At 37.2% G+C, this 13,315-nt stretch overlaps 1 protein-coding gene across 5 annotated transcripts in view; it reads right to left on the bottom strand.

Annotated features, from left to right (window-relative positions):
• RhoGEF3 (Rho guanine nucleotide exchange factor 3) overlaps positions 1-13,315 on the bottom strand; it is a 453,708-nt gene that overhangs the window by 6,042 nt on the left and 434,351 nt on the right. For all 5 annotated transcript variants that reach the window (XM_090375918.1, XM_090375919.1, XM_090375916.1 and 2 more), the window contains one exon: positions 4,086-4,244. In XM_090375918.1, coding sequence (XP_090232044.1) covers positions 4,086-4,244 — 159 coding nt within the window. The remainder of the gene's footprint in view (positions 1-4,085; positions 4,245-13,315) is intronic.

Below are 13,315 nucleotides of genomic sequence, written 5' to 3'. Positions count from 1 at the left end.
GGGTTTAGTAGTATATAGTATTATTGATATTAATAGTAGTATAAACATCATTATAACAAACTGGAATACTGGTTTTATTTTTCAACAGTTGACAAAAAACTGGGTAAGTGTTAGCTAGCACTATGAGTTTTGCTCTATGCAGTTTTGCTATAAATATCATCACCTGTTAGCTTGTGTGGCTAATATTTTTTTTTCATTAGAGCAGCGTTTCTCAAACTGTTCCATGGAACACTAGTGTCCCATGAGATGTGAACAAAAGTTCCACGAAAAATAATTAAAAAGTTATTAATAATTTTAAAAAATTTTGCATAATATTTAACATAAATTTTTTTTGTTATTAATATACTGCCATAGACTAATAATCAAATAGACTGCTGAACACTTTATTTTGGCAGACTTTGCATCGAGAAGTATGCGTAGAGGAAAGACACCTACAAAAAAGGAGCGATGATTTTGCTCCTTTGTGATGTGTATGTGATTTTGCCTGGAGTACACAGGTTGAAGGAGATGTGGATGCGACCTGATATGATAACTAAACACTTCCTTGTATAAATTTTTTTTGATAATTATTAGTTTTTTGGATTACATGGATCTGTGGTTGAAAAAGGGAACTTTAAAACGAGAAGTAAAGTACTTCTAGTAGTGCAACTGTGGTCGGACAAAAACGAACACAATATTGTCATGCTTCAAAGTGAGGTTGAAAAATCACAGCCTTTTGTTCCACAAAAATCCGAAGTGAAAAATAGGAACCAACTAATAAAAGACCAAAACGAAAATACAATGACATTTATTTGAATTTCGGCTTAACCTGTATTGGAAATGAGGATGCTCAGTGCATCATATGTAATAAAATATTAGCAACAGTTCTTTGGCTCCTGCTAAACTTGTGTTCTGTGAATATGTTGCAAGATGAAAAGTGTTCTGTAACTAAATAAGTGGAAAACACTGCATTAGAGAATTGCAAACCAAATGTAAAAACGATATACGTTTGTAAAGTACATGGTGATTTTTCATTCATCTGAAACAAAATATTGTTCAGGAACAAACAGCACTTTAACTACTATATTTAGCAGTGCCATCATTTTCGTCTGTCAGTTGGAGAGTTCATTATTTACAACTAATTCCCCAAAACTTTCTCTACAGAGTAATATTTGCAGAAAAATAAGAGAAATTTACAAATGCACTTTGCAATTATTACACATAAAAAAAAAACATCACAATTATTTGTCTTTGTGCATTCACAAAGACATAATTGCGGCATTTTATGTGCATATGCATGGACAAATAATCTCTCTATTTAAGATCCTAAGCTCACTCCCTGTAATTTCTTTCCTGTGATCATGACATGGTCGAAAAGCACTGTCAGCTTCAGGAAGTAAAATCGTTCTTCCAAATTTACATTAATTTTTGAATTGTTTTTTTTATTGTAATAATTTTGCGTTAATTTTTATTTGTTTCAATTTCTGGAGCGTATCATATTGAGGTAAATTTCCCTTATTCTTCTACAAATATTAATATCAATGTAGAACATATTGAGCATCATAGTTCTGTTACATACTATCAACTACAAAGTAATAATATTGTTGGTATAAAAAATCAGAAGCTTATGAAACTGCAGAGAAAAGAAATAACATGGGGGGGAATCATCCTGTATAATAAATAATTTAATTCAGCAAACACACAGGATTTCTACTGGCTGAAACTACATCACCCCACACCATTGGTTCACAACTTTTTTTGTAAAGCCTATGCTAGTTTCATTTAACAGGATCACTCTGTAATCCTGTTGAATGAAACAGTGTTCTGTGGAACAGTTTCATTTTATACTGTACTTTCTGGATCATAAAGTGCAAAGGTATACTAGATGCATGCAGTGATTGTGTGTACAATGTGGTTAAAATTAAATTGTATAGCTGTAGCCACGTGTATGTGGAAAACCATTAAAGGTAGAAAGACGAAATTTGGAATAAACACTATCCAACACATACAGAAATGCAAAAAACTCACATGGGGCAAATGGTACTGTGTGCAATTCATGGAGTACTATTTTAATGAATTGTTGGGCGTGCCTACTCTCCTATTAACAGAAACAGATGAGTCAGATATAATATATATATATTATATCTGACTGCATGTATTTTATCAGTGTATTGGGTAGGTGTGCTGACCAGTCAAGTGTAATTACAATGGGAAAAAACTGAGAATACCAGCAAGGTAAAAGCAGATTATCGGAAATTAAGAATAATAACAAAAATGTTACCTAATTCAGTGTGTATTTCATCAGAGAGGCGGTAGCCAAAATCATAGGAGCCACCTTAATAAGCAGGGTCTCTGTTATGATGTATATGTACGAAATGTATACATCATAGCCGACCCGACAGAGACCAAAAGGAAGGAATAAAATTAAAACATAAATAAAAATAAAATAAAGTTAAAATGCTAAAATAATGCTGATTAAATCCTGAAACTTTCATTCTATTTTCCTTTTACAGGATTCTGTGAAATCAGATATAATCTCCATATTTCTATGATTTTTCCAACTTTTATTTTGAATAAAACAATTTAAATTTGTTTGCTGTGTCAAATCTCTCTATAGAGGAGTGAAAGTTAATCACTTCCTTTGATTTAAAAATTCAGTAAAGGCCAAGGAGAGAAAACATCAACAGTGCACTCCAAGCAAAGCAGTATGTAGAACATGTTGGCTGTATGGAGTTAGTTCCTTTGGCAGATGGTTGCATGTTCCGTGTGCACAGCAATGTTAATCTATAAATCCAATATAATCTGTCAAGCCTTTGGTCACAAGTAACATGCAAACAAGCAGAAGTGCAACATGTATATTTAATTTTTTTTTATTAATATAAAAGTACTGCCTCTAGTAAATTTAAAATAAAGTTAATTCAATGAAGGACAGCAATAACTGCCTTAATTCTCACAGCTTGCAATTTCAACCAAAGGCACAAGGGCTGAATATAGTTACCCACCTATTAAATAGATGGATAACTATATGCCAGAGAGATTGACTTCATGTTACAAAAGATCATACAGCTAAGGATGCCATTCAGGACAATCTCAACAAGAATGGTATCCTCTATAAATCCTAGCATTGGTTCATAAAGGGAAGGTCATTTACCAACCTGGTAAATTATTATGATAAAGTCATCAAATAGTTGGATGCAAGGAACAATTTTGATATTATATACCTAGCCTTATGGGTATATAAATATGTACATGATATCAAAATCGTTCCTTGCAACATCAAAAGTGCATTGTTGATGTTGCAAGGAATATCAGCAGTGCACCCTGTACAGGGTGAATTTCTGAACAGATAACCAGTTTCTCTAGAAATCACATTTCTGCCTCAGTGAGGATGTTTTTAGTACCATTAGGTGAATCTAACAGTACTGAAAACATTCCCAGAGTCCTTTCATACATACAAGAGGCCAAGCTCTCCCTCCACAGAAGATCTGCTATAATAAAAAAATAAAGCAAAAGAAGCTATCAATATTAAAAATCCCTTAGGTCTACAATAAAAACCATTCTATGCAAACAAAATGCACAATAGGCTTTTGATTGTAGCATACATCTCAAAAGCAGAATAAAATGCTTAGTGGAACAAGAAGTAGCTTTTGCTTCATCTCGATCATCTTAAATTTATATTACATTGCAATGAAATATCACTTTTACAGTTATGTGAAATGCTGGAAAAATGGCCTTTGTCGGTTGATTCCATCCACCCAAAAATATTTAGGTTGACATCTGTAATCACATTGATCATATGAAAAAAATTAAGAGCACACGGTATTGCTTTAATACACTGTTCACTTTGATAATTAGATCTTAAAAATATAGCACTCAGCATTATACATTATCCAACATTTCTTGTAATCTGTTGTCTCATTGCTAAAAAAAAATCCTCAGGTGGTTTGTTTTATCATTAAATAATGTTTTCAAGCAGTGGAATATCATTCATATTATAATTTTACCTGCACCTGTCAACTACCGGTATTACAATATATTTGTTCCATTTTCAGTTATATGATATTCCAAAGTAATTCCTAATATCTAAGATAGCTTTGATTCCTTACCCTGTTCAAGATCTTCTTTAACCCTCATCCTTTCCTCAGAAAATGCCTGCATCCACCTTTCTTTCTCTCCTGGCATTTTGGTGTAAAATAAAAACCATTTGTCTCTGGTGGCACAATATAATTTCCATCCATTCCTAACTGTTTCTCCAAACTGATTATCTTAAAAGGAAGAAAAAGAAAAAAAAAAGTAAAGAATTTATAAAAACATCATACAGAAAATTTTATAAGAAAGAAATGGCATATTACAGCCTCAATTAAGCAACGTTCTAATTATTCAAAATAAAACTGTGATGCTATATTAGATGGGTAGATACCCGTTATAGAGAGTTGTAAATTGATAAGAAATTGGAATGATTATATAATTGCCATGTGAGAAGCAAAATTTTGATTTCTTTGTTTTGTTTCAAGCCATGCTGCAATGTGGTGGTAATTACTTTCTCTAAAGTGGAACAACCAGAATAAACTTGTAAAAAAAGTGGTCAGAGCTTAAAAATATACACATGGTTTCATTCACAGAAAACATAAGTCAAAATAGATTTTTCCACAGAAAAAATATAATAATGGCTTACAATTTCTGATCAAGAATCATAAAGGGCTGTGGCAACTCACCAGCAGGTTGCCACCTATATAGTCCAATGAGTGGGGGAACCTACCAGTGAGTCACCAATTGCTAAGATGTCTTTTGTCTGCTTCCTGGTGGCTGAAGAAAAAGCTGTTTCATCACACTTCTCTCCTCCAATTAAATTTGTTCAAAGGCAGAGATGGAGTTATGAAATTTAATCAGATGGTAAGCAAAAAACAACTGCATATAAGAACATTTACTATGGAAAACTTAATACAAAGTAAAAAAAAAAAATTATTTCATTAAATAAGATAAAGCTGACATTTCAAAGGCAAACTTGCCTTCTTCTATATGCTTATATACGAGCTTAGAAAAATATAACCGACTGACTTGCATGAGGAACTAAAGTTTAATCCCTTGGTATAGTTTAATCCCATTGGTCCATCGATGAGCAATCTAGGACATAGATACCCATTAGTTTCACTAGGCACAGGACACACTCCTTTCAAAACATGACACAGAACTCTGAAGTTGAATTCAAAATGCTGTCACCATTAGAGCCAGACTGTCAGAGTAATCAAGCAGTCCACTTCATTTACTCATTGGTATTTAAGTGTAGCAGATATCATTTGTTAGTATTAGACATATAAGCAAGTAAGCTTTTGCTACACTGGGGAAAAAAAAAAAAAAAAAAAAAAAAGTAGAGTAGATAAGAAAATTAACAAATTATGCACTTCCCTCTTCATGTAGGTAACTATCCAGTTTGTAGCCAATAAATGTTACAATTTAGGCATACATAGTTAAGACGTTTTTATAATGACTCATCTATCACCCAGTATCATCTAACAGCAGATGACATCACCTGGTGCAATACCACCACTTGGTTATTAGAGGCTGGAAGTGGCGTGAAACCTGTATTTAGTCCCCAAAGAAAATTTACAGAACCCCCACCCCTTCTCTTGTTGTGGTGGTGGTGGTGGTGGTGTTTTTTTCTGGTGCAAGAGCAACTTAGGCCATATTGCGCCTCCCAAATCAATTGAATTTACATATAAGAACTGCTTGTACAGCAGTTATAAATGGTCATACATTTGAATTTGTGGCGAAGGTAAAGAAAGCACACAAAAGTTCTTACGGGAAATAAAAGTACTTTGCCGTAACGGCATTTGTATTGTTGCTCGCTCAGTAAACATACAGTGGGTGTTATCGGTCAGGAGTATAAATTGAAACCCACCCAAAGTGGAGGGGGTAACCTGATCTTTTTTCTTTAAAATCACTGGTGGACTAGTGGATAAACTGTTTATTAAGAAAAAAAAAAGGCAAAGGTAAAGGAAGCCCACACGAGAAGCACGGCAAACTTCAAAAAAGTTTACCGGTGAAACTACGTTACGAACATTTTTTACGATGCCAGAACTTCCAATATGACTCTGTTCGTGATTCAATTAGTGATTCTAAAGAGAAAAAAAAAGGTCAGGTTATCCCCCTCCACTTCGGGAGGGTTTCAAGCTCCCATGGGATTCAACTTCTACTCCAGACCGATAACACCCACTGTCTGTTTACCGAGCGAGCAACAATACAAATGTCGTTACGGCAAAGTATTTTTACCGGTAAATTTCATTGAACTTTTGCATGCTTCTCATGTGGGCTTTCTTTACCTTAGCCGAATTTATTTTAAATAGAAAAAGAATTTAGAGCGATTTGCTTCTTTATCTATGATGCTATTGAAAGACAGAGGTTGCAGATCTGAAATGAAACTAAAAGCCATTCATCGGGCGTTGTTAAACAAGCTATATTCAAGGAGTATATGTTTTACTGTAAGTACTTGCGAGCAGTGCAGACACTGAGGAGGATCATTCCCTGTAAGCAGATATAGATGTGTGAGGTGAGTGTGACCTATTCGGATTCTGGCTAAGTTTACTTCTTTTTTTCTATTTTTACGAAGGCTAGAAGTCCATAATTGTGGTTCGGGTTTTATTTGAAATAGTTTGTTATTTGTTTGCATTTTCCACAGACGTGTCCATTGTTCCATGCATGTTCTCCATATATTGTGTCTATAATCATGATATTATTATTATTATTCTTATTAGCCATATGGTGCAAGGAAGCCTGAGGCTTATGCTGCACCAGCCAAAAAAAAAATTTCCCTTTTACCCTGAGAGAGAGAGAAGTAGAAAGGAATCACCAAGGAAGAGAAGAATGATGATATCCAGCTCAGGACCCTGGGTGTACCAAGCCCATACCCACCAGATGTGAGCCCCTGGGGGTATGGGATTAGATCCCACCATTCAAGGCTACATTGAAAGGATGCTTTTCAGCATCATTTGCACATTCATTTCCTGGAATACCACTGTGGCCAGGGATCAAAGATCACAGTTTCTTGATGCTCATGAAGCTGCATCAGCTTATGTCTTATGAGTTTTAATAAAGGAATGTTAGGTGAGGAAGTGCATTTCAAAGCTAAAATAGCACTTTGTGAATCAGTATATATTATACTTTTATTTATTGACAGCAGTAAGATAGTTTTCAGAGCAAGCTTAATGGCATGAAGCTCAGTGGTATAACTGCTACATTTGGCTGGAAGTGAAAATGAGACAGTTGCATTAGGGAAGAAGACAGCATCAGTACAGATCTTGATAAAGTGGGGGTACCTTTGTGTATGAGCATAATGTAGTTGTTGGATGTTAATCTTTGCTATGGAACCTTTATCCCACTGCTCAAAGTATTCATTAGAAGAAAGTGTGAAGGTAGTCCAAAAGGGATCTGGATCTTTTGATTCTCTGAGGATATTCCAGCTTTCTGCAAGAATCTACAGTCTGATACCAGCAGGCTGAATAGTTCTGGGTTTATTTACATAGTGGGTTTTCCACTGGGGATCATGCAGGAGGGACCAAACAGGATGAGTAGGCAGGCTTTTAATTTTAGCCTCAAACTAAAGACTTTGAACTGGTGATGTTCTGTATGCACCTAGGGCTATCCTAAGAGAGTAGCAGTAGTAGTAGTAGTGGCATGTGATGCAAGAAAGCAAGTGTATGAGCTTATGCAGCATCAGCAAAAAAAAAAAAAAAAAATCACACCATTCCCTCCAAATGCCTGTCCAGTTCCTCCTTAAATTTATTCAACCTATCAACTTCCACAATGACAGATGGAAGTTTGTTCCAGCAATTAACCACCCGCTGGCTAAAGGCAAATTTCCGCACATCTATTCTACATCCATCTTTTCTTAATTTGAATTTATGCCCCCTTAGGTTCGTAATCTGAACAAGTGGAAGGATCCCATCAGAATTCAGCGTGCTCAACCCATTCAAGGCCTTATACACCTCAATCAGATCACTGCACAGGTGCCTAGTCTCCAGCCACTGCAATTTGCAGAACTTGAGCCTCTCTTGGTAAGAGGATCCCTTCATTCCCCTCACCAAACTTGTTGCCCTTCTCTGTACATGCTCAAGTAAACCTACATCCTTTCTAAAATGAGGCCTCCAGACCTGTACACAGTACTCAAGGCATGGCCTGACCATTGCCTTATACAGAGGGACAATCACCTCCTTCTTCCTGCTAGCAAAATTCCTATATATCATTGACAAAACCCCATGACCTGCCCTGGCAGCCTGTCTGCATTGCTCAGAAAACTTCATATCTGACTGCACTATTACTCCCAGGTCTTTTTCATTTTCTACCACCTTAAGTGTAGTACCACACAGTTGGTACATTTCTCTGGGGTTACTTCTACCCATATGCAGTACTTTGCATTTGTCAAGGTTAAACTTCAGTTGCCACTTCTTAGCCCATCTGCCCAAATTATCTAGAATGTTGGATGGGCGCAAGACAGTCTAAGGTGCTCTTCCTAGCTGAGTCATAAACAGGTGCTCCGAGATCTAATTAGGGACTTATATAAGTGGAGAAGGGTATAAAGATCTGCACCCCAATATGTAATGGAGATGACCCGGAATATATTCATTTTATTTGTGCAAGTGGTTCTTAGATATTCTATGTGCTGCTGGAAGTTTAATTTCTTATCAAAAATTAGCCCTTGGCCAATCACCCTCTACCACAATTGGTAGAGGGTGATTGGCCAAGTGCAACTGAGGTTCAGGATGCATTCTGTGCTTTGTGCAGAAATGTATGGCTGTAGATTTGTGGCTTGACAATCTGTATCCATTTTGTGCCATCCATAATTCAATGTTGTTTATGGATATTTGTAGATGCCTCTCGATATAGTTCATATTCTGGGAATGGGGCAGGATATGGCAAGGGCATCTGCATAGAGATACGAGTCAATGGTGTTTGGAATGTGGTTGGTGATATTGTTTATTCGTAGGGAAAACAGAGTGGCACTAAGAACAGAGTCCTTGTATATATGTCTGAGATAAAACCTGCCGGTACTTTACTTGGAAAGATTTGTGTTGAAGGAAGCTTTGAATAAAATATGGTAAATGCCCTCTCATATGAATGGAGATCTCTTAGGATGCCGTATCACTATGTGGTATCAAAAACCTTCTATGTATCAAGGCATATCATGACGAGATGTTGATTTCTGATGAATGTGTTTCTTATGATTGATTCAGCTTTTGTCATGAGGTCTAAGGAAGATCTATGCTTTCGAAAACCAAACTGATTGTTACTGATTATGTTTCGGGATTCAAGATATCGCGTGAGACAAGGGTGAACCATTTTTTCCAAAGTCTTACGCAAGCAGCTGGTTAGAGAAATTGGTCTATAATTGTGTGGAATTGAATGATCTTTTCCAGGTTTCGGTATAGCTATTATATAAGAATGTTGCCAGGAAGCAGGGAATATATGTTCTGAGAATACCCGATTGTAAAGTTTAAGCAATGAAGATAGGGATTTCTGATTGAGATGTTGAAGCATTATATAGTAAATTCTATCAGGGCCAGGGGCACTGTTTCTTGAGGTATATATAGATTCTTTCAGTTCAAATATTGTTAATGGTTGGTTATAGGGTAAATGGCATGTAGCTTTGAAGTTCAGTTTCCTTTTCTCAGTTTCAGCTTTAACTTTTTGGAAAGACAGTTGATATGCACTTGAGGCAGACAATTCACAGAACACAGTTCCTAAGGCATTGGCAATCTCTCCATGAGAGGAGATCTCCTTCCCATTCCAGTTAATAATAGCAGAAGGTGATACATGATATTTTCCACTTAGCTTCTTTATTTTTTCCCAGATTATTCGGGTATCAGTATCTTTGTTGATTGATGAGGCAAATTTTATCCATGAATCTTTTTTGGCCTTTCACCAGATGTAACGAGCATTGGCTCTCAGTCTCTTGAAGTTAATAAGGTTGGCAATGGTTGTATATTTGCAGGTGTTCCATGCTGCATTTTTTTTCTCTTTTTGCTTTTTTAAAATCACCATTCCACCAGTGATTGGTATGCCAATGGTTTCTTATTTGAGACTGTGGGATGGCTGCTGTTGCAGCTGTTAGTATCTACCTTTTGATATAATCAGTGGTAGTGTCAATAGCAGAAGACTCAATAATATCCTCATCAAAAGATACATGATCAGTGGCAGTGTCAATAGCAGAAGACTCAATAATATCCTCGTCAAAAGATACATGATCAGTAAATTTTGTCCAGTTAGCTTTGGAAAAATTCCATTTTTTTTTTTTTTTTGTTTCTGTTTGTTTGGACTGGGTGGTTTGAATGTTACAAATCAGCAGATAATGATCACTGTTTAGAGGATTGTCATGTACTGCCCACTATAGTTGGGAAGAGGATTGGAGAGCAGATTGAGAGATCTATTGAAGTGGTTGAGCCAGTAGGAAAATGGATGTAAGTAGGTAAGCTAGTGTTCAATAGTGTCAAATTCTCTCTGTCAAGTAGCAATTCAATAAGCTCACCACGCCCATCTGAAACCAGAGAACCCCACAATGGATGATGTCCATTAAAATCTCCTAATAGACAGATAGGTTACGGTAACTGAGAAATAAGATTTTTCAGATCCTGGACTGTGCATGGACGGTTTGGCAGAAGATATGTCGAGACCACTGTCAATGTGATACCGATTACTATACGGGTAGCAACAGCTTCTAATGGCGTTTGCAATGGAATGTGCCTGGAGGGGGACTCGTGATTCCACTAGTATAGCTACTCCTCCGTGGGGGCTGTTAGTTTCAGATCGATCTTTTCTGAAGATAGTATAGTTTTTGACTGAAACAGATATTTTTGTTGTTAAATTCATTTCTTGTAAGCATATGGCAGCAGGATTGTAACAGTGAATTAGTTCATAGATATCATCAATATTCCTGTGAAAACCTCTGCAATTCCATTGTATGATTTGTTCCATTATTTGGTTTTGTGAGTGGAAGAGGAGTCTGTTTGCTTTTTGTGAGTGGCTTGTTTATATCGGTCGGGTTTTGATTTTTCTTTTCTTGAAAAATTTGGGTGTCTTGTGTCATTGCCTTCTTCCATATCATCATCTGCATGTATTTCATCTGTGTCCACGCTTGATAGATGAGATTGCTTCACGTCAACAGGATCAGATTTCTGCAAATTATCCACTACATGACAACGGGGAACTCTGGGATGGAACTGTCAATGGTGTATTATTGCATTGATCTACTACGTTTGGTGGAGATTAGCATTAGTAGAGGCATTTGATGCAAGAAAGCAAGCTTATGCAGCATCAGCCAAAAAAAAAAAAAACCCACTTCCACTTCACCCCTCTGTTCGTTCAAAATACCTGTCCAGCTGAGCCTTAAACTTATTTAGGCTATCAACCTCCACTACAAGGGATGTAGTGGAGGTAGTGAAGTCTGTTCCACCAACCAACCACCCGCTGGCTAAAGGAAATTTCCGCACGTCTATCCTACATCTGTCTTTCCTCAATTTGAATTTATGCCCTCTCAGGTGATTTTTCTGAGCTAGAGGAAGAATCCCATCAGCATTGAGCATGCTCAAACCATTCAAGGCTTTATACACCTCTATCAGATCACCTCGCTGGTGCCTAGTCTCCAGACACTGTAATTTGCAAAACTTAAGCCTTTCTTCGTAAGAGCACCCCTTTGTTCCATTCACTAATCTTGTTGCCCTTCTCTGTACTCGTACCAGCAGCTCTACATCCTTCTTGAAATGAGGCCTCCAGACCTGTATACAGTACTCTAGGTGTGGCCTGACCATTGCCTTATACAAGGGAATAATCACTTCCTTATCCCTGCTGGAAAAATTCCTGTATATCATTGACAATACTCCATGAGCTACTCTTGCAGCCCGTCTGCACTGCTCAGAGAACTTCATATCTGCCTGCACAACCACCCCCAAGTCCCTTTCATTCTCTACCACTGTCAGTGTAGTACCACAGAGTTGATACGTTGCTCTGGGGTTGCTGTTTCCCATGTGTAGTACTTTACATTTGTCAATGTTAAACTTCATTTGCCACCTCTCAGCCCATCTGCTCAACCTTTCCAGATTCTGTTGCAGCAGCATAGTGTCAGTAGTGTCCTTGACAACCCTGCCAACCTTTGTATCGTCTGCAAACTTGGACATTAAGCTTGATATACCATCATCAATATCATTTATAAATACAGAAAACAATAATGGACCCAACACTGAGCCCTGAGGGACTCCACTAATAACATTAGTCCACGATGAGCAGTGTCCATTGATTACCACTCTCTGTCTTCTCCCCCTCAACCACCCCTTTATCCATAGCAGCAATTTGCCTCCAATGTCACACTGTTCCAATTTGTGTAGCAGTCTTCCATGTGCAACAGTATCAAAAGCCTTTCTAAGATCCAAGTATATAATATCAAAGCTATTCCCTGCATCCAGTTCTTTTGTGACTGCATCATAGTATCCAATCAAATTGGTCAGGCAAGACTTCCCCTTAACAAAACCATGCTGTGTCTGAGCTATAACTGAAGTCTTGTCTAAATGATCCTGCAGTGCTTCTTTAACCAGTGCCTCCATTAATTTTCCTGAAACAGAAGTTAAGCTCACAGGTCTATAATTACTTGTGTCAGCCTTTGATCCTCCTTTGTGAATTGGGGTCACATTTGCACATTTCCAGTCTATGGGTACCTCCCCTGAGTCCAAGGAAGCTCTCATAATTATGGCTAAGGGTTTGCTTACTTCCTTTGCTGCCTCCTTTAATATAACTGGATAGATCCCATCCACCCCGGGTGCCTTTCTTGTGTTTATCTTCAACAGTTTCTCCTCCACTTTACTCCCAGTTATTTCAAGATTCTGTAGCTTACTGCTAGAGTTGAATACACCTCTGGCATTCCCCTCGCTGAATAACTCCTCATGTGTGAATGTCAATGCAAAATATTCATTTAGTTTGTTAGCTACCTGAGCAGGATCATCAACAGTTGACCCATCAATATCAAGTGGACCAATCTGATTCATCCCCTTCCTTCTAGAGTTTACCTAAGTAAAGAACTCTTTGCTGTTTTTCTTTGCATCCCTTGCCAAGGATTTCTCGTAATCTGCCTTCGCCTGCCTAACCTCCTTTGTAACTTGGTTGCATATCAACTTGTATCTATCATAGGCTTCTGTGTCATGTGTTAATTTGTAAGTATCCCATGCATTTTTCTTCTCTGCCATATGCCTCATTAGTTCATCTGACATCCATTTTGGCCTAAACCTTGAACAATATTTCTTAGTTGGTATGTAAAGCCTAGTAGCTTCCAAGATAAGTTCTTTGAATGCTTCCCATT

Source organism: Mastigoproctus giganteus, chromosome 6, assembly GCF_048544385.1.
Source record: "Mastigoproctus giganteus isolate SK-2022 chromosome 6, ASM4854438v1, whole genome shotgun sequence".
In the NCBI taxonomy this organism is placed as follows: Eukaryota; Metazoa; Arthropoda; class Arachnida; order Uropygi; family Thelyphonidae; genus Mastigoproctus; species Mastigoproctus giganteus.
The sequence above is the reverse complement of the archived record's forward strand: the minus strand, read 5'-3'. Positions and strand labels throughout refer to the sequence as shown.